The sequence below is a fragment of the Epinephelus moara genome, chromosome 5, assembly GCF_006386435.1.
Source record: "Epinephelus moara isolate mb chromosome 5, YSFRI_EMoa_1.0, whole genome shotgun sequence".
Classification (NCBI taxonomy): Eukaryota; Metazoa; Chordata; class Actinopteri; order Perciformes; family Serranidae; genus Epinephelus; species Epinephelus moara.
In genome coordinates this window covers 40,403,526-40,425,846 of record NC_065510.1, presented here as the reverse complement: position 1 = coordinate 40,425,846, position 22,321 = coordinate 40,403,526, and the positions used below count along the sequence as shown (strand labels likewise).

The window sequence follows — 22,321 nt, the reverse complement described above, 5'->3', positions numbered from 1 at the left end:
AATTTCTTTCAAAACATCGAAATAGTCACACTGGGTTAATAGCAACACCATCATACCATCATGATGTGGTCACTTACAAACCCAAAGTGCTGCCATCAAATAACAAAACATCAGCCTCGAGATAAACATTATTAACAGTTTGTTCTTATTGTTATAACTCAGTTTTCTACCTAATAATAATCATAATGTAAGACCATCCAGGAAATACATTCAAAGCAACATTCATATTTGATTTTTCAGTGTCTGTTGTCCACTGATACCTACAAACTGAACAATGCAAAGCCTCAGCACATGGCAGCATTTGGTAGGATTCAGAGTTGCAGCTATTGAAATCAAATCACATGGGACAACTGAAATAGCAGTTAGACTGAAATGAGCACATCTATTGTTTGGGGAAATCTCATTCAACGGAATTTGCTGTGTAAGCTTTGCAATGCCAAAAAACAAAACAAAAACAGTGTGTAGGGCCTAAATGAATGTGTAGATCAGTATCTTCCTTGCATAAAGAGGAACCTGAAACCAGCTTAAAACTGCTCAACATTATACTTTTGGACAAACTTGACAGTATTCATGCCCCAACAGGCTTGAATAGATGCATTGTGTGCACTTGTGGTAAATGTTCTTCTAAGACAGAAATGTGCATTTGTCCTGCCTTAATCGTGCTGAAAAGAGAGTTGCATCAAATCTAATGTGGTCACAGTCTCAGAACACTTTAACGGCATTTAGCATTTTATTTTAGTCCATTCTGGAGTTGCATATGAAATAAGTAATTGGATTACGTTAGAGCGACTTTCAAGTCTCTGCAAGATGATTTTCATATTATACAGAAACGAGTGGGAAGCATTCAGTGCCTGGAGGGGAGGAAAGTGATTAAACAAATTGCCAACTATGTCTTTGCTTTGAAATGTAATTGGCAACATTGTTACATGACTTGTAATTAATGGTCTAAAAGTGCCAAATCACAAAGTATAAACTGTTTAAACGTGTTGAAATCTGAATGGACTGCAGGCATATTGGTCTAGCTGAGTGTAGGTGCAATGTGGCGCATTAAGAAGATGCAAGCACTCAACGTGTGCATGATAAACACACCACATATTACTTTTTTAACTTTGACTGAAATATTTCATGGAATTTAGTCGAGACATTTTACCTTGTGATTTTGATGACCTGCTTACCTTTCCTCTGGTAGTATTAACTCTCAGCTATACTTTGCAGTTATTGCTTAACCATGCTGCATATGATAGTTAACAATAAAGTGTCATAACATGCAGGAAGTCTGGTGTTAAACTTATTGCTGTTTGATTTCTGATGCAAACTGTTGCCCACTGATTAGAAGAGACTGCAGTGCTCTATAGTCAATATCCTCTTTTGTGAAAGAACCGATATTTATTTGATTTATATTAATATCTTAAATAGATGTGGTGTCATAAACAATAATCAACAATATAAAAGTATATATTGCAAACATTTATGTGGTGTTAAGTATGCATATAAGTCTGTGGAATAAACGCTCCATAGCGCAATACAGTCTAATGAAATGGCGACACCTGGTGGTTACACCTGTTTACTGCATTATGTGTTACACGCTATTGACGACATACACGGGTTCCACTTTTGTTTAGCCCCTATTGTAGCACAACGACCAAAACAATTGCACAACACAGATTCAAACAACATTTTACACATGTTGGCCTACACTCAGAGGCGTAAATACCAACAGTGCAGGCAGGGCAGTTGCTCTGGGGGCCATGGGACGGTGGGGCCAGTCGAGAGAGCGGGCCCTCCAACAGCGTGTTGGCCAGAGAGCAGGCTCTTGTAGCTCAATCAGATTGCCTTCTCAGAAATACACCCATGTTCAGAGAACAACTCATGTTAAATTAAAAAAGTGGGGCCAACTGCCTTATGCTGTCATAAAGGCAAACCCATTTCCATCATGACTTATTTGTGTGTGTACAGTACAATTATATGTTTACTTTACATAAACTCTAAAGCCACAAATAAACTATAAAATATATTGAATTGAATGGATACTATATTTTATTGGACAATTTTGTAATGTACAGATTTGTACTGTTGATTACTGAGTAATATGTATGTTGATGTTGTCCAATGTCAAGTCAAGTTTGGATGCAAAATCTTGCACAAGGGCCCATCCTAACAACATGCACTAGGGCCCGTCCTAACTACCAAGCGCCACTATCTACATGTAGTATTATCCCAACATTTCACTCTACAACAAATAAATCTCTGCAAAGATATTGTGTAATACTGGATATTACAACGTCATACACTTGCTGGAAATGTGTTTAAATACATGCGCACATAAAGAGATATTGTTTCTTCCTCTCGCCTCCACCTCTGAGCTGTATCTCCTCCAGCCCGCCAGGTGGCGCTGTGCTGACATCGTCACCGGCTGTTGACCAATCATCGGTGCCCAGCAGTTTGAACGAGAAGCGGGTCCAGCGGGTTCATTCGGGGAAATAATGAGCGAGATATACAAAAGATAGAAAGTGACGATTTCAGTCATGGATATGAGTTTAAACAGCCATATGAATGGAGTTTCAATGAGTTTCGTCGGTCACCGTTGATAAGTTGTAACGCGTTGATTGATTAGCACCGTTAGCTAAAGGTCGAGTTGTCTGGCTAAACTTTACTGACGGATGACATCGTTGCTCTCATCTGGATTTATACAGTTAAATGCTTTTGAACACTTCTTTGCCCGTTTGTATGACATAGGTTTGGCGTATTGGCACGGTAATAGCTGTAATTTCAACTATGAAGCCGTTATTTTTGAAGACATATGGTAAGGGGAGGCGAAAGCTGTCCGCCTGGGTCTCGCCTGAAAACCGCAAGCAGGCCTTCGACAGCTCGCGCTCAACAGAAAGCGACATCTCTGTGTTTGAACCAGCAAAACCTACCAGAGTGAGGTACGTCAGGTCAGAGCACCACTGGGTATGTTAGAGTCTATACAGGTGAGAAGAGTCCCGTCATCCTGGTGGCTGTCATTCTCCCTGTTAATGGGTCGTGTCATTTCATGAGGCTCTACACTTAGGTTTTAGGGTAACTTTGCATGGCAAGGTTACATACAGTGGAAAAAATGTTAATATGAGGAAAGAGGAAGGTATACATTTAATACATAAAAGGGAACTAACAAGTGCACGAACATTTCCATACAGGGGTGTCTGAACTTGCTCACGAGATATCACTTTAGTCACATTGGACAGCACGGATTTTTGGCTATACTGTGATTTTTAAAGGCATCTCAGGTTATAGCCTGACCCATCATTGATATATCAATATGGTTTATATTATTATCATATTTTTTAGCTTAGCACAGATATGTAGCTACGTGTATCAGCTGACATAGTACACCTACTGTATGCAGGGTATGAAATTAACAAAATATTTTGGGGGCAATTTTGGCCCCCACGGTCTAAAAAATGGGGGCATTTTCAAAATGTTTGGGGGCCATCAAAAAATGTAATTATGTTCTAACAATAAGCACATGAAAAGCAAAACCAACTAAGATAAGTGTCTTCACTCTTCAGTAGAAACCACTATAAATGAAATAAATAATGGGTTACATAAAGTTATGGTTGCAAAATATCACTCAGATTTCCTATAATTCAACCAGTTTAAATGTGATGATTTAACCATTAATCTACTGATAGCAGTACTAATGTTTCACCACATTACAGTTACTTTTACTGTTAAAAAGGCCAAATTACTATAAATTCCTTAGATGCAATCCTGGAAGTAAGTTAATTTAAAATTTAACATTCATTCTACCTTAATTTTTCATTAATTTGTCATTGTGTAGACACAGATCACCCAAGAAATGGTTAATTTATACTTATGGTACAGCAAAGCCCCCTCCCCTTCTCTGTCAGATTACTCTCACGTAATCAGTGCAATCTCGTTGATTATGTCTGGAAGTTGAGTTGTAGATGTGACGGTAAATTAATTTAATGAAAATAAAATTATACTTTAATGTCAGATTGTAATACTGTTAAAAATATAAATACATATAGTTGTTTCAAAAACTTGGGGGCAATTTTGCCCCCCGGAACATGGCTTTTGGGGGCATTCTTGGATAAATTGCGGGCCAAATGGCCCGTGGCCCTTGCTAATTTCTGACACTGACTGTATGTTGGCTGTTAAGCCAAAAAAAAACTGCAGTACAGTCAATCTTGTGACAAGTTTCTCAGCTGCAAAATGTCCAGCTCTGTTCTTTCTTGTTCAAATGTAAGGGATCATTTAAAAATGTGTGTTTATGTTATGTAAAAAAAAAAAAAGGAAAACAAAGAATATTGGCCAACATATAATTATAATTAAACTGTCAGAAGGCAATGTATCTATTTGTATCTGGCTCAAAAATCCATCACTCAGGCTGTGTTTTTACACAAACCCCTGAAAGGTATATTTAGCCTGGTAAAACCATCCTGATGAGGTGAGCTCAATATTCTGTATCAGAGAGTGAAACAGAATGTTGAGCTCACCTCATCAGGACGGTCTCATCAGGTATATTGCCATAGACAGTGCCAAAAGTGTGAAGATATTTAAGATAGATTGGATCAGTGATATGTACAACCCTGATTCCAAAAAAGGTGAGACATTGTTTAAAACAGGAATCAAAACAGATTGTAATGATTTGCAATTCCTTTTCGACTTACATTCAATTTAATACAGTACAGAGACAGGATATTTAATGTTCAAACTGATACTCCAGACCCACTTAATCTTAATTGTATATTTGCCACACCTTCCAAAAGTTGGAACAGAGACAACAAGGGACTAGGAAAGTTGTGAAATGCTCCAAAAACAGAACACCTGTTTTTTAGTTATGTTTTACACAGCATCCCAACTTTTTTGGCATCGGGTTTTACACAATTTGTTTACACAGAGAAATACTCCACAAACAATGCCACTGTGTGGAGATGGTGTATTGAAGTTTACAGAGATGGGTTGGCTACCAAAATACCCAAGACAACGATTCTAGGCAAATTGTTGTTCAAAGCTTTTCCAAACCTAACTGGCTCACATGTCCAGTATCATACTGCACCTAACGTGTTCATCCGTTTCGCCTGTTGCAGACAGAGGAAGACCAGTGTTGCAAGTCGTAGAGCTGGGCGTCCTGCTAAGACAAAAGCCATGCAATGTGTGGCTGAGAACACCTTTGATGAGGACTACATCCCCTCTCCTCCCTGCCCTCAACCTGCTCAGCAGAGCAAGACAACCAGGTCTGTAGATAACATGCAGCTCGCAATTTTGAGAGATGTCATTATTTCATTAATATGCATTTAGTAATAAGTAAACTGGTGATATCTAACCAATTATAGATTTTTAAAATGACAATAACTTACATAATACATTACTAATCAGATTTCATTGTACTTTAAGATTTAGTTAATCATGCCAATTGCAGATTTGACATAATATCCGTGAGTTTCTTTACGTCATTTAATTTCTTAACATTTTTTTCCTGACCTAATTGCTAATGCTCCATATCCTCACTTGCTCATTTGTTGGTCCTAATCTTTTCTTTATTATCAGAGCGAAGAGGACTAGTGGTGCCTGTGATAGAGCAGTCCGTCCTGCCAAGAGAAAAGCGGCATTATGTGTGACAGACACCAGCAGTGACGAGGAGAACATCAGACCCTCTCCTCCCTGTCATCAGCCTGCTCAGAGCAAGGCAACCAGGTCTGTGCACAAACATGCGTGAGCAGAACACATTATGGAAGCACAGAGGATTTTCAGCATGTACAGAGTTTTGTGGTTCTGTTTTGTTTTTGTTTTTTCTTTTCTTAACGTTACTACAACGGTGTCTGTCAGGAGACATTTGACATCACTGGCAGTACCAGGGCTCATGCATTCAAGCAGATTCAACTGATTTAAGTTCCTACAATTCCCACCATTGACACCCAAGACTGCTTTTTTAAATAAATATCAAATGTTAAAATATTGACCAAAACAATACCCATCAGCAGTTAAGTATTCAAATCAAGTTTATCTTTAGTTCAAATGAAGAGAAACTCAAAGTATTCAGCCAGTCAGTCTGTTCTTGTCTACTTTTAAACAACTAAAATCTCACACCCCCTCACATCTAAAGACAATGTAGGGTTTTAGTCAAACTCTGTAAGATTTTGCAAAGACTGGGGATGTTTCAGGGTCACTATTTGCAAGACTACAACTAGATTTATTTTCGTTTCCCATCCTGCTCCTGGTGTAAGATATTACCCAAACTCCCTTTAAGAAATATGACATATTAACAATTCCTCACATGTCTGCAAAAACATATAACTCTTGGAACACAAGATAAAAGTTGTCATATGTAAACAGTGTTCTCATCAATTCAGCATCAGTGTAATCCATAAAGATAAACCATATTGGCATACAAACTTTACATTTTGAATTTTGCAGCCTCAGGACTCTACCAGCCTTCCTTGGTAAGCGGCACTATTTTAGTGGCAGGAGACTGTGGGAAAGAGAGGCAACCTGTTTCAAAAAATTAAGATTTCTCACTAAAATAAGTGCTGGTTGGTGAATCAGACACACAGAGAATCAAACACAGACTCTTGTTCACTCCACTACACCAGTTTCTCCTCCTTTTCCACAGTCTAAGAGAACCAAGACTTGTTCACGTTTTTACCTGGTTTGCTGCTTCCTGTTTGATGCTGGAGAGAGCAGAACTATTAGTTGTTGACAATGTTCACGTCATTGAACTTCAGTATTTGCATGAGCCAAGACTAAAAACTTATGATATTAAAGATGTTTATTATTATCTATCTTATCAGAACGTCAAGAAAAAAAAAAAGAATGACATAAGACAGCTCCCGCTGTGTTTTATGACAGCTTTAAACCAAACTATCGAGATCACAGGAGCCCACATAAACTTAGGTTAAAGGCCCATGATTTTATTCCGACATTGGGAAATTGGTTGACATCAAATTACTTTGAAAAATTGTTCAGTGTAAGGCTGGCATAAGGCTGCGTTTAAACCAAAATTGGCTCTGCTTGGAAAAATACAGCCCTCTCATTCAGCCCGTCTGGTTGAGAAAAAAAGCTTTAAAAAAAAAAAAAAAAAAAGTCCTAACCTGGCTCAACTTTTGCCACAGTGCAACACCATCAGGCAAGATGCTGGATAGGCTAGCTAAATACATGCAATTGCACACGCCAGGTGATTGCTTCATAATATGAACAGTATTTCTGCTTTGCCTTCCACCTTGCAATCATTGCGACAAAATTATATTATTATTATAAGCCTTAAAATTTAAGCCTTAAAATGCAGTTATCTAATGCCCCCATCAATGCAGCCTCCCACATGGTTTTTATGCACAGCTTTTTTCAGTCTGAATACCTGCAAATTGTCCTCAGTAATTGCTGTAATCATAAGCTTTCTTCCTCCTCTTCTTCTTTTTCTCAGTGGTCATCCACCCTCTGCAGGCCGCTTTGTAACCCGCCGCAGACGTGCGTCCACTGCCAAATCCAGACCCCCTAAAGCAACGTCTAATATACTCAACTCTTCTGATGACTTTACTTCTGGAGCCTTTGATTCCAGCAGGATTCTTCGGCCTACTAGGAGGAGGAGGAGGGCCCCCCCACCATTTGTGGTGTCAAGTGCAGAGAACTCAGTGAACACTGCAGGGACTGTCAGCTTTGCTACCAACCCCCTCCGAGAGATATCCCTCAATGAGTCGAGAGATCACAGCCTTGGACCTTGCCCCAGGAAACCCATCTTCTGCTCTACACCCTCAGCGGGCTCCCTCAGCAAACGGCCATGCCTTAAACACTTATCTATCAATGATCGATCTTCCTCCCCAAGTTGTATAGGTGTCTTGAGCACATTCCAAGAAGACGCTGATTCGCTGGAGCAGCCCATCTCCCCACCATGTTCTGCACCAGCCATTGGGCTTCTACCTGATAAGAAGCCACAGTTGAGCCTTGACGGGCAAGAACCAGATGTGCATCACCATGAAGAACCTTCTGGTGATTCGTTCATGGAGCCCAAGTGCACGAACAAGAGAAGTAGCTTCAGTGAGAAAGACATAAAAACCAAGAAGGATAAAGAATTACCAAGTCTGAATCTGCTCTCTACAGATGACAGTGGAAGCAGTAGTCATTTTGTGTCAGCTGCAGGAGGGTTAGAATGGCTAATAGAGGCTCTGAAGGAGAAATGTTTGACCGAGCGCTGCACCGTGCAGCTGGAAAGATTTGACAACCTCACCATGTCACAGCTGTGTAGTCAAACAACCTTCTCATCCTGTTTGGGACATTCAAGCTCAGCCCACAGCCTGCAAACAAATGAACATCCCCTGTCTGTGCACAGCTGTCATACTAATGGCGTTTCACAGTCTTCACAAACATCAGTTCATCTTCATTTATCTGTCACAACCATGACAACCAGTGATTCTTTACAGTCAGGAAATAGTTTTGAGCCTTCTGGACACGCAGCTTCAGGCAACAGTTCACCATCAGCTGAGCAGTCATCCACACAGGAGTCCATGGAGCAGTCAGCAGTACTTTATGTTGACTCTACCCACCACACAGACAGCAGCATTGACCATATCATAGGTACAAAATTACCGGCCAACAGCTCTGTGCAAACACTGTTTGATGAAGCTGTAAAGGACAGAAGTCTTACTAAGAAATGCACAGTTCAGCTCAAAAAAATGTCTCCGTCAAAACTGAAATCTGATGTAAGCAAATGTGAAAATGACCTCACACTTAACACTGAGGACCCAGGAGATCTTGCATGTGCAGAAAAAATCACTGAGAGTATGATGGCGCCTGTTAGGCAGTCAATAAACAACAGCAGTCCAGTAGCTCAGACGCAGTCTGACCCAAAAACAGGAAGAAAGGCAGCGGTGCTCTCGATGCTGAAGGAGAAATGTCTCACTGGCAGTGCCGTTGTTGAAATAAAGAGAGTAACTTTATCACAACTGAAAGAAAGTCTGCAGCTCAAAGACACAACACTTAAATCACCCACAGTCGTGTTGGACTCGTCCAGTGACGACCAGACAAAGAATGACTACCAGTCTGAGAGTGACACTAATCACTGCAATGAAAAAACTTCTGCCATGAAAGTCAATAGGAAAAAGAGAGGCTCAACAAGCTCTGAGGACAAGATTGCTTCAGACAAAGAAGTAAAGAACTTTTGCAACATTCCCCACAAAAGAAAAAAGACGTCTCTGGCTCCTAAAGAAAAGAAAAGAAGGAGCACGTCCACAGACCGGCCGGGGACGACCAGGAAGGCGTGTGTGAGCGGTCTGAGCGTGAGTCGCTGGAAAAACAAAGGCAGCGCCAGCACGCACGTGTTCAGGGGCAGGACTGCACAGATGGGCGCCAGCAAGGCCGTGGACTGCAGCATCAACGAGCTCATCTACACACAACACAAACCGCCAAGGGTGAGAACAATCTGCACACAAACACAGTACAGCACTGCTGAATAGCATGTTTATTCACTGAATGTGTACTGACATACATTAATTGACAGTTTTGATTATTTGTTAGATGCTGTCGGAATATTAAGCAATGTAAAGGGTTAATTTTGGGCTGTTGGAACTAGCGGTGGACCTTTCAACTAAATTATTAGTTCAATGAAAAAAAATCAAGTATTTGTTAGCTGCAACCCTTTTACCAGATGCTGTGCACCTGCAGTTGTCGAGGAAAAATTCAGTCAGGCGGGTGGCAGACTCTCAATACTTGAATGCAGTCAAAGTTTTTCAGCAGGGTCCCTATAAATAGTTTTCAAGCAGTGATAGTTTAATATATTCCCGGTAAATAGGACATTAAGCATCACTTTCATGTTTCTCCCTGTGGCTTTCTGCAGGTTTTATGGTACAAGAACATGTTGAAACATCACCTGATTTATTGAACATTTATTGTTATCTGAGAAAGTGGTTTTTAACCTTTATTTATTCAGGGAGGTTTCACCGAGGAATTCTCTCTTACATTTGCACAGTGTTGATGTCTATCCACACTGTGCCTAAAATATGGTTCAAGCAAAATGTTTAGTATACATGTAAAGGGTCTGGGAGGTTGAATAATTCTTTGGGCTGATCAAGGACCATCAGGCATTTTACATCGCTGCATTTGATGTGATGCTATTCAAGCCAGGTTCTAATGAAGGGTTCATTCACCCGAATGGAAAAAAAAAAACAAGAGTTCCCAAAGTATCAATTAATCTTCAGTACTATCCACACTTGAAAAATAGTTTTGGTTATGTTTACTGAAAGTTTGACATAGAATTTTGTTTATGACGGAACTACTGCAGCAACAAGGACACTTTCCAGATGAAATGTTTTTGTCAATAAAAACAACCTCAACCATGAACTTTTTATATTTTTATTTGGTTGAAAAATAGCTTCTGAACTCCTGACAGTTAAGTCAATGTGTCATCCTCATTAACAAGAGTTAAGGCCACTGTGTTGAGTTTCTTTGAGGTGCAGTTAAGTTTGATTGATTCAGCTAAAACACATAAAACATGGCTTAATAGCAACAACATTAAATAAATGTACAAAATTATAACTCAGGGTTCACAGACCAAACACTTGTCTTTTGCTAGACAGGTTTTCCCCACAAATACAACGTGCTGAACTTACTGGCATAAGCCTATGATATTTTACATTGCATACAAAAGCTGAGTGGCTAGTGGACTGTTCTTTACTAGTGTAAAGCTGGGAACAACAGCAACATTTTACAAAAGTGACATTACAAAATGTGGCTTCATTCATATAAGGTTCACCGACAAAACAATTGTCCCATACTAGACATGTTTACCCCACATATACAACATGCTAACATTATTAGTATAAGCCTATTACATTTACTGCTGCATAAATTGACCCTTTACCAAGTCCCACCCCTTGGACGCAGATTGGCCAAAAATTGCGCAGCATCAACCAGCTCCAACAAGGGTCCAACAACAACACGGCTGTACTCCATAGAATCTTGTGCAATATTTTAGGATTTCCTTCATTTTCTGGATGGTTTTTATTGATTTCATGCTAAGCGTTGTGCCTGGGACTCTTGTAATAATGATTCCTGTTATCCCAAGAGGTTTGAAGGAGATATACCTTTGTTCCCCATTCCAAAACCAAAATCAAACCCTGAAAAGTATAGGGTTAGCTAGCTAGCTACTGAGGGTGTAGCTCTGAATGTATGTACATGCTTCTTGTGGTTGTCAAAGATTGTAACAGTGAAAAAAAAGTCTTCCCTGCCCTACAGGAACCAGTTAAGGGAAGCAAGGAAACTTTGTTGATATTCATCCAACTGTGTGTCATCGCAGTGTGTGCAGATGAACAGTGTTTGGCTTCCCCCGGGGCTCCTCTTCCATCTGCCAGCAGACGGATGGCAGTGAAGGTCAGGTAGTTAGTGGCACGGGTGAGGAGCTCTGGGTGAAGCCAAACACCGTTCATCTGCACACACTGCGATGACACACAGCTCGTTGAATATCAGCCAAGTTTCCCTTTGTATTCATCGTCTTTTCTCTTGTGATGTGGTGGTTCAGTTTACACTGTCAGCTGTATAGTTAGGCTTTACCTTCTATCTGTAGATTTTTATTTGCCGCTGAGTCAGTTTGACATATTTTTATGCCATGGATGAAAATAAGTACAATTTCTGGACCTAGGCAAATGAAACTCCAAATTATATGCATGGCAAAGTTACAGGGGGCATATTCTGCATGTATGTTTTTGGGCCAACTTAAACACCACCACAAACAAACTGGTTTGGGTCAAAAAATGTGTATTGTTGCTATAACTACAATCAACCCAACTGTACTTAAATGTTAATAGTTTGGAGGGATTTAAAATGACCACAGGGGGAGCTGTGGCGTTATTGACAAACTGTGATATCCATCCTGTGTTCAGGAGCTGTTGGGAACTACCATGAATTTCACCACCCCGGTGAAAGCGAGTAGGCTCAACCTCTCGTCTCTGTTGGCTGACCTCACACCAAACACACAGACTTGGAGCCGGCTCAAAGCTGCCCTCTCTGTTCATCGCAAGGGCTTGGGTAATACACACACGCTGTCCCATGTTTAGATTGGTCCCTCAATTGTTTGGGACATTTTTTAATTTCAAGCTTCCAGGACCAATTACCAATACTCTTATTATACTCTAATTGTCCTTGTCTCTTATCTCTCATTCTGTTTCCTCAGTGCTACTCACTCCGAGAAGTGTACGTTTGTCGGGCACACCTAAAAGAGTGGAGTTAGCAGATGTCAGCCAGGACCTCTTTGCCACACCCTTTAAGACACCACTCTCCCGGCGCCTGCAGTCACAACTACATAGCCACTGCTCTATGGTATAGTACACATGTGCAGCCATGAAAGAGTCATCATTTTTAAGTGTATGCTACTTTCTGCATGCTTGGTGTTTTACTGTAAATGGGTTGTTAAACTTGATAGGAACATGCATCACTTCCTCCCTCCTGTCTTTTGTCACAGAGTGTGTGTGAGGATGCAGATCTGTCAGATGCAGAGAAGGTGTATGCTGAGTGCGGCCAACAGCAGCCTCTGCCCTGGGAGGAGTGTATTCTCCCACAGCGTATGAAAAAGTGTGTGAAGATAGGGGAGGGGACGTTCGGCGAAGTCTTCTCCACCACCAATGCCTCTGGAGACACTGTTGCTCTTAAGGTATGTGTGTTTGTGTTTATCATGTGCGTGTATTAGCTTGTGTGTTAGGTATCACAATGTGATATAAACCCTATTGCATCTAAAAGGAAAAGTTCATCCATAAAATTAGCATTTGTAAATCAGTTAGTCATGCTGCTACCTTGAATTTGTGGAAAAGATTTTCTTCTCGCATGCCTCTGCTGAAAATGGTGAACATATTGATTTATTGTTTGATTAGAGACCACATTTGTCAACAGCAAAACTGTATCAAAACATCCATTAACAAACTCTAACACAGCTTGTGCAGTATAATCCAAGTCGCTAAAAAACTTTAGTATTGGAGTCTGGCTTTGAATAAAGCATAGATAACTTTCACTTTAAGTTCAGTTTTAAATACTAGGTTTAATAGGTTTTTTAGCAGAGATGCATGTGTTTGGGAAGCACTGAGCATACAACTGGATAAATGAGACTTGGATTATACTGTCGAGTTGTGTGTGAGTTTGTAAATGGATGTTTTGATGTAGTTTTACTGCTGTAAACGTGGTCCCCAATCAATCAACAGATCAACATCTGCCATTTTCTTGATGAATTCAAAGTAACAATTCATAACTAATTGATATACAGACAGTTTGTGCGTGAAGTGTTCCTTTAAAGGGAAACTTTGGCTTTTTGAAGTGAGGGTTGTATAAGTTACCTTTCCCTAGACAGTGTATAACCTACAGTAGATGGCTGTGGGTTAGTTTGGAGACGCAGGCAGTAGTACCGCCACGGAAGCTGAGCAATGCACTGCTGCTGTGGACAGGGGCAGCAGCAAAACATATTTCAGCCACCCCAAAAATCAATATCTGTTTAAGTGTATGCTATATTTAGAATATTTTCATAGCTCTACCTTACTGGCAGACAGCTCTTTCCTATGGGGAGCTGAAGCAGTTATATCACTCTTTAGAAAGCCACCACACTTCATTCCTGACGAAAACGGTCATTTTTAGGGCTGGGATGATATGCTTATCTCCTGATTCAATACTATCATGATACCTGGGTGCCAGTTTGTTATTTTTAAGTACTGCCATTTGATATTTAGATTTATTGAGACACGTTTAGAGACTGTGTATCAGACGGAGACATATTTGCAAAAAACAATGCATATCTGATGTCACTCAGTCTTCCTGTTATTTCAGCAGCATCATATGTTCTAGAGCTTTTGACCATATTTCATGGCCTTTTTCAGTGAATGAAATTTGCTCAGGTTTCATCACAGGACATGAGTAATGAATTTTGGTCACATGTAACAGGCATTTGTAGTTATCATGTGATGAGACCGGAGCTTATGGCATTTGCCACAAAAGGAGAGTGAGGAATGGTTGAAAGCTCTATGGAAGAAAACCAGTAAGTGCACCTTAAGTTGAAAATATTTTGGAGTGGATCTCCCTACTCAGGACTGTTATCTTAAACTGAGAAGAGAACCATAGCAAAACAGTGCAAGGCATTTTGCTTAAGCATGCCAAAGTGCCAAGAGACCACATAGTAACTTAATAAAAAATATGTCTTTTTCAATGCACATACGTGTGTATGTATGTGTGTGCGTATTCTGCAGTATAACAATTGCTCTTGTCTTGACAGATCATTCCAGTAGAGGGCAGTGAGAGGGTAAATGGAGAAGACCAGAAGACCTTAGGAGAGATTCTCCATGAGATTATTATCTCAAAGTAAGAAGTACATGGAGGACAAACACTGCACACCACACCTCTCCATTTACTGGGAAACTATAACATAGGAGGGTAGCCATAAAGTCTGAATGTTTCAGTTAAGTGATACATAATGATGAACCTTGGAAACCTCTTGAGAGTAGTTGAGCTAAACAGTGTTATTTGATTTTTCTTCCAGGGAGCTGAGCAGCCTGAAAGACAAGCAGCAGAACAAAACTCAAGGATTTATTGGACTCAATGAGTAAGAAACCCTCTCTAGTCTTTGTCTTTTTGTCTGTTAGCTTGTGTTATTGTGTCTGAGTGACTAATGGGAGCAACAGTTTTTGAAAGTGGTCTGGTATTGAGCAAAAGGGCTGCAGCCAGCATCCACAAAACAGACTGCAGTGTAGCCACTCAGGGCCTTTGTACACCATCAACGTACATCCCCTTAAAGTGTTTGTTTTTGCCACTGACAGGCAGACCTTTTTAAAAATTAAAATCCTTTATTGTTTAACCAGAAACAGCCCTAAAATAGTCATTGCCAAACCCACCAGACTACATTTAACTAAACGGTAAGTAATACCTGTATAGAGTCAGTGTATTTTTATATGTAACTGTGTGATATAAGGGTTTATTTCAACCAAACCAGAGTTGGTGATTGTTGGAACAGTGGAAAGATCAACCAAAATGGCTATTTTGAGTTTTATTTTGTTTCTGCTGACTTTGATTGATGTGTGTTTCACGATGATTAAATTAGTTTATTTAAATGGCGTCTGGTGGGTTTGGCAAGAGCGATTTCGGGGCTGCTTCTGGTTAAACAAAAATGATCTTACAATTTAACGAAAAGGTCTATAGAGATACTTTGAATAATGTTGTCACTTAGAAAAACAATCTGATCCGCCAGCGGTAACAAAAGCACTCTAAGTGGATGGTAACTGACGGTACACAAATGCCCTGAGTGGTTACACTGCAGCCCTTTTTTGCCGCTGTTGGACCAATTTAAAAAAGTGATGTTTCCATTAGCCTTTTAGACACAAAAAAACACTGGGAAAATTGGGGCCAGATTGAAATATACAGACTTTACCCTTTAATGTGATTCGACTTGTTTCCTCACAGTCTTCACTGCGTTCAAGGCTGCTACCCTAAAGAATTCCTGAAGGCCTGGGACACCTTTGACAAACAGAAAGGCTCTGAGAACGACAGACCAGGTCAGAGAGAGAAAAACCCTGTTCATGTTTGAAAACATGTCTTTCAAACTGGCTGATGGAACTCACTTTGTTTCATATTAGCCATTTTACAGCGGACACAAATCCATGCATCTATGAACTATGGCTATGTGTTTGTGTTTCATCTGGTCTCTGTTTTCCTCTCTTTGCTTAGATTTCTTTGAAAAGGATCAGTTATTCATAATCCTGGAGTTTGAGTTTGGAGGCAGTGACCTCGAGAACAGCAATGGAACGGTAGGCACACCACATCAGAATGACGGCTGCGTGATACCTCCATTGTGCAGTACAATGTTTTGCAGTGATGTAGAGCATTATCAGTCATGTCAGTGACTGCTCAATGAATCTCTCTCTCTGTAAAAGTAAGCATGAGTTTCAACCCACGTAGGTTATTTGTTCAACTTCAAGTGCGGTTTAATTTCATATGGCCTGAAATTCTTTTTAACACATTGCAGCTGAGTGTGTCTGCTCCTTAACTTGTTCAAATTCTTTCCAGTTTCACTATTGTAGCCAGAGTTTCAAGTACTGTGTCCTCAAACACAAGCACTATACTCTACTCACATTATGCTAGATTTAGTTCATAATACTTGCACACTAGCTGTAAAAATGTGCTCAAACTTTAATGACTGCATGCATAAAAAAATGATCCCTTGAATTTAGTCATTACAACTTAATGTCAGTAAGAGCTTAAATATGTATGCTGGAGATAATGCTGAAAGATTGAAGAAGAAGCTGATGATCTAACAGAAGTGCTGAACTTCTGACAATTGGAAACACTGTATTTTTTCTAAACATTATCCTGTAAGTTATTTTTTGTGGTGTGAGAGTACAAATAGTCTTTAATCAAAGCCTTTATTGTGTTGTCAAGTTGGCGTCTTTGGGGGTGGCCAAGAGCATCCTTCATCAGATCACTGCTGCCTTGGCTGTTGCTGAGCAGGAGCTCCACTTTGAACACAGGTAGAGTACACACACACACACACACACACTATAGCAGCTGTGACTGCCTGCATTCATTATAGGCTGTGTGCTCACAGAGCAGGAGGAGACACCACATACAGTATGTTAAGTCTATAAAATGTCCATCACAGTTTCCCAGAACCCAGAGTGAAATATTCAAATGTCGTATTATAGTGTTTCCTCCAATAGACAGGCACACCAAGCAGTTGGGGATTCGGTGTCCTGCTCAAGGGCACCTCAATAGTGCCCAGGAGGCAAACTGGCACTACTAGTCTACCAGCTACTAGTCCAAACTCCATACTGTGTCCAGACAGAGAGAACTATGACTCACATGGGATTCAAACCCCAGTGTCCTGTGTGAAGGTTCTGTGCCTGACCCATTCATCCACCGTGTCTTCAGCACATTTTTGAGTTTTTATTTTAAATTTACCACTTAAATCTCAGACAATTTCCTCGATTGGCTAGTACTAGCCTTAACCATGGTCTCTTTGCCCTAATCCTAACTGCTTCTGATCTCAATGCGTCAATGTGACGAGTATTAAACAGCACACACGGGGATCCGTAATAATGCATCGTAGGAATGGATGTGAAGAGCCGAATAGCTGCAGTGTGAAAAGTTTGATGCAGATGCAAATAGTCACTCCATTATTTTTTTGTACTTTGAATGTAAAAAATGTGCCAAAGTGCAGCATCAAAGAATTAAGTAATTTCCCTCACAATTTGAGGAATTTCTCAAATAATAAAGGACACAGATAAGTTTCATAATTCCTGTGACTATAATCCAATCAATCTAATTTCTACCAATGTATTAGCCTATGTATACGTATACTCTGTGTTAACATCTTATTTTGAAATGCGGTCTTAGTCACATGTGTATGTGTGTTTGCTATAAAGGTGAGCAAAACGTTGTTATATTCTTTGCTGAATATTTTGCAGTTGATTGACTTATTGATTAATGGCTAATGATTACAGCTGTAGTTTCCATAAAGGCAAAGCTCATAATGACCACCTATGGATTTCTGTTTGTAATGGATCCATAGTGCTGATGTGTATCAAATTGAATAATGATACAAACAGCTTCCATAATACTGATAATTACTATAAAATGTAGCAAATAATAAACAACCAGATAAGATGTGAGAAATGTATTCGGTGTCAAACTTGTCTTGTAAGCTAATGCAGTGACACAGTTGGTGTATGTGTTGTCAGTGTGATGGATGATTTGTTGGCGTCTTGTAACAGCAACTTTACCCCCCCTGTGCTGTGTACTGCAGGGACCTCCACTGGGGCAATGTGCTGGTCAAAACAACCAAGCAGAAGACAGGGAGCTTCCTCCTGAATGGAGCAGCCCACACTCTGGAAACTAAAGGGGTGCTGGTCCGCATCATTGACTACTCTCTCTCCAGGCTAGAAATTGGTCAGATATTATTTTCATATTTTGTGCAGGAAATTTTCAGCCTTGTTAGAATCACAAAGATTAATAACATATGTTCTCTTCAGATGATCTGACTGTGTCCTGTGATATCTCGACGGATGAGGAGCTTTTTATGGGCCAGGGAGATTACCAGTTTGACATCTACAGACTAATGAGACAGGAGAATGGGTCAGTGCATTTGTGTGTCTGTGCCAAATTCAGAAGCACCCAGTGTGCCACGAAACTGGACTTTCTCTGTGCTGTAAAGGAGTCACATGGAGCAGTTTAACACATGAACACATAAAAAGAACTATATGTCATCATATATGTATAATAAGAGGTAGAATGTGAAGGATACCTGAGTTAACATTGGATTTCTTATTGATTTGACCTGGGCTTGAATGTCTAGAAATACAAGTCCACTAAATCGTGTAGAAATTTTCTTATTATACACCCAAAAACTCCAGGCTTCACACTGTTCGAAATACTCAGTTTACTATGTTTTTCTACTTTCGCAACAAGCTGAATAACCGAAGGGTATATATATTCCAACAACTCCAACAACAGTCCAACTTCAAAAATAGACTATCAATGTGACGCCAGATGTTGGTATTTTGGCAGGCTGTCTGAAATAAATGAATGTGTGGAAACCCTGTAATCACCAAAAATAAGACCTGTTTTCATTACCATACAATGAGCCATTCATATTTACGTAGGGAGTGCGTCCTCATTTATGGTTATTGTCATGTTCATGTTGTTTCTACAGTAGCTCAGAAAGGACAAACCAAATGCTGGCTCTAGATATAGGGTTAGTGGGAATGGGAAACCATTCGTAGTTTCGCGTAAGCCACCGTAGTTAAAGGCCCATCTGCAACAAGCAGTGTTCGGAAAACACTGATTTGTAATGTGAAATTGCTTTATTCTGTGTTTTCACTGGTTTAAATCACCAGTCTGTTTGTTTTGGAGAGGAAGAGACCCCTGCTGATAATTCAGCTCCCAGTAAAAACCTCCTGAACAATGAACACTGAAGGAATTCTAACAAGGAGACCTTTCAGCTGGTTGCAGTCTGCAATCCTCACCACTGGACACCACTAAATCTTACACACTTCACCTTTAATGCATCTAAACATGTACTAGTAGAAACCCACAATACAAGGATGAAGCTGAAACTGAGTCTGACAGGTCCCCTTTAATAAGATGGATCTCAGCAGACATCTATGATTTGTATTATGGGATATTTTTTCATTGTGATTTGTCTTAAAAGTGGCAACAAGTTTTTTTGTTTTGACGTATTATTATGAAGTAAATGTTGATTGCACAATGTAATGGCTATAGAATAATGACACCATTAGTGTTTAGATTGGCTCCCTCTAAGACTCGCTTGCACTGAGCAATTCTGTCTGTCACCGGGTACAATCTTCCAGGAAATTGAGGCTACATTTACAGCGCAAAGGAAGTGCATCAACCACTGCGCAAACAAATCCGAAAGAGGATACCGCTTTTGTTTTCCCTGTGAGCCATCGGCAGCTATCCCCAGTTACCAAACCGTATCAGTATTAAGTTCTTCTCCATCACTATCCCCAGTAGTGGAAGTGATGGATGGTGGAACGACTAAAGTAACTGTGGAAAACAAAATGCAGTGTGTTGTTGGTAGTTGCTAGGCTCTGAGGAAAATGGAAATCGATGCGGTTGTCTTTGCGACAGCGGCACCCACAATAATACTGCTTTAAAACGCTGGGGGAATAGTTTAGAGGCATAGTTTGACATTTTGGGAAATATGCTTATTTGAGTGCTTGCTTTGACCTGGATCCAAAGATGGTACCATTCTCATATTTGTTAAACATGGAGCCAAAGCCAGTTAGCTTAGCTTAGCTTAGAGACAGGAAATAGAGGGAAACAGCTAGCCTGGCTCTGTTTACAGTTAAAGAAAAAAAATATCTACCAGCACCTCTAAATCTCAAAAACTAAGGTTAAAAAATTATAAGTCATTGCTACAATTCTTCCTTGGGGACTGATCTAAGCTAAGTTAACTGTCTCCTGGCTATAGCTTCATATTTATCTTTCTCACGTGATGCTTGTTTTTCTAATAGGCAAATTTCCCGAAATGTTGAAGTATTGCTTGAAACATAGATTATCAGTCTTTTTGTGAATAATTCTGCTTATGTTATATAAGATAATATACATATAAATGTATTTATTAAAGCTGTGCTGCTTTTTCTCTCAGAAACAACTGGAGTAACTACCACCCCCACACCAACGTGCTGTGGCTCCACTACCTGTGCTCCAAGCTGCTTTCCATGAAGTACCGGACCCCAGGAGGGAGGAATGCCAAGGGCATGCGAGAGGAGCTCACTCGTTTCTATGACAACGTCCTCCAGTACGGCTCTGCCACTGAGGTGCTGCAGAACTGCCCCATGTTCCAGTAGTATGTGAGCACTGAGCACATGAAGTGTGAGGGTGCTCACACACAGGCTGTCCTTTGGTATAAAGAAGGTACAACGTATCTGGTTTATCTTCAGTCAGCAGTCTGCCCGTCGTCCGTGATGACCTCTGACACACAAAGACAGCTATTGATCTCCTTGTAACACAACAGCAGAGACGAAGGTCCTTTGATGTACAGTGCTTACAGAATTGTCATCTGACAAAAGTTATTAAAACGTCCATTGAAAATCATGTATTCATGTGTCTTACATTTTGATTTTTAGGCTTACTGCGTATTTTCATGACTGATTAGGTCCACTTGTCATTTGTATACATACTAACTGCATAAATACTGTTTATATGCAGAAGAAAATATTCTTAATCAATAAATTTTTTGCAGTTTTTTAACACTATTTGAAAGTTGTATTGTGAGTAATTTAGATTAGTGCTGAGGTGATTTGTTGATTTATCAATAAGTCGATTGACTGAAAATCAATTTTCTAACTGTTTTTATAATGGACTCATTCATATATTAACCAAAAATACTCTGGTTCCAGCTTCTCATTTGAGCAGTTACTGCTTTTTCAGGGTCAAACAGTATCTTTGTAAACTGAATGTCTTCAGGTGTCATGAGCCAGGTGATGGCAAAGTGCCTGTTGTGTGTGTTTTATCTTCCCCCCTGCTTTCCTTTCTCTCTGCCTCCCCCCTGGTTTCTCTCCAGGTGCTAACAACCTGATTGCTTTCCACCTGTGCAGCCCAGTCATGCTGCTCATTGGTCCCCTCAGACTTGCAGTTGGCCTGTCATCAGTCATTGGCGCTCAATAAAAGAAGCACGCCTCAAGAGTTCACTCTCTCTCTTTGTTCCCTGCTCTTAGCCTGAGCTGCTGTTGTGCTGTGTTGAACCAACTTGTTCAGGTTATTAGAAGGAGCCATGTGGTGGGAGGTGAGGACAATAGGTGAGTTTAATACACTTCCCCCTCATGTAGTCAACTTTTGTCTAGAAGCACAAGGATTATTGTTTGGTGCCACCTCTGCGTTTGTTCTGGTGAAGTTCTTTTGTTTGTTTTTGTTTTCAATAGTAGAGATTGGTCAGGTCTAGTTTTATTGATTTCTCTTTGTTTGGCACGACCACCTCGCTCCGTCCTCCCCCACATTTTGAGAACCTTGTGTTATTTTTGGTGAACTGAAAATAAATCTCTGGCATTGTCACTTTCACTCTGACTCCTTCACATTGTTGGCCTGTTTTTCAAAAAGAGGATTGATTTTAAAAAAAGAATAAAATTCCTTCAATACACCTAATAAAGGGTCTGAATAGGTTATTATGCAAATGACTGAAAACATGAAAATTTCAGTTTCCCTGTTTGGGATCATTGAAGTTTATCTTATCTCAGGATTAAGCCATATGATAGGGCTGGACAATATCACTTTTGTTGTCACATGAAATCAAAATATGATCTCAGTGAAATGTGGTTGTCAGTTCCATCAACCTGTATATTCAAAATGGTGTAGTCAAATAAAAGTCAGTGTTTGGGATTTGGCAGCATCATCATTCAGTATCCTTGTGGCTTGAGGCTACAAGCTCCTCCTGAGCCTCCGTGCTGGCCTGGGGCCATATTCACAAAGCTTCCTGGTACAAAGAGTTGCTCCTGGTGACAGGAGTCTAAGAAAATTCTTAGAATTGTGATGTTTTCTTAGAATTTCCATTTAAAGTTAAGACTTGGTCCTTGTAAAGATTAAAGTTATTCACTGAGCATCGTAGAGAGCTTAAAAGAGCTCCTAAGGTGAAAAACTGTTAGGAGCAGGGAGGAGGACTTTTAAGAGGCTTCATAGTTTCTTAAACAGTGAAGAAAATGGAAAGACAACGAGGTCAGAGAAATATTCTCCAAACATAAGGGATAATATGTGTGATTGATCTCATTAGGAATACACACACATTTCCCACCTAATGCTATAATGCCAGAAATAAAATGATCACAACACTAAGATATTTGGAAAACTGGAAAAA

At 40.0% G+C, this 22,321-nt stretch overlaps 1 protein-coding gene across 1 annotated transcript; it reads left to right on the top strand.

Annotated features, from left to right (window-relative positions):
• Positions 1-2,442: 2,442 nt before the first annotated feature.
• On the top strand, positions 2,443-21,630 carry haspin (histone H3 associated protein kinase). The gene is made up of 15 exons (XM_050045245.1): positions 2,443-2,927; positions 5,094-5,240; positions 5,554-5,700; positions 7,424-9,404; positions 11,871-12,015; positions 12,161-12,306; positions 12,449-12,637; positions 14,237-14,322; positions 14,501-14,563; positions 15,418-15,509; positions 15,682-15,761; positions 16,393-16,481; positions 17,756-17,898; positions 17,982-18,084; positions 20,120-21,630. Exons 1-15 carry the CDS (start codon positions 2,776-2,778, stop codon positions 20,319-20,321), a joined length of 3,765 nt encoding a protein of 1,254 aa, XP_049901202.1. The 5' UTR covers positions 2,443-2,775; the 3' UTR covers positions 20,322-21,630.
• The last annotated feature ends 691 nt before the right edge of the window (positions 21,631-22,321 follow it).

What these genes read in the sequence shown, in the direction of transcription:
- haspin (XM_050045245.1), top strand. Translation starts at nt 2,776, where the DNA reads ATGAAGCCGTTATTTTTGAAGACATATGGTAAGGGGAGGCGAAAGCTG. An exon ending in GAGCTCCACTTTGAACACAG is followed by an intron (nt 16,482 to 17,755) that starts GTAGAGTACACA and finishes TGTGTACTGCAG; the next exon opens with GGACCTCCACTGGGGCAATG. An exon ending in TCTCTCCAGGCTAGAAATTG is followed by an intron (nt 17,899 to 17,981) that starts GTCAGATATTAT and finishes TGTTCTCTTCAG; the next exon opens with ATGATCTGACTGTGTCCTGT.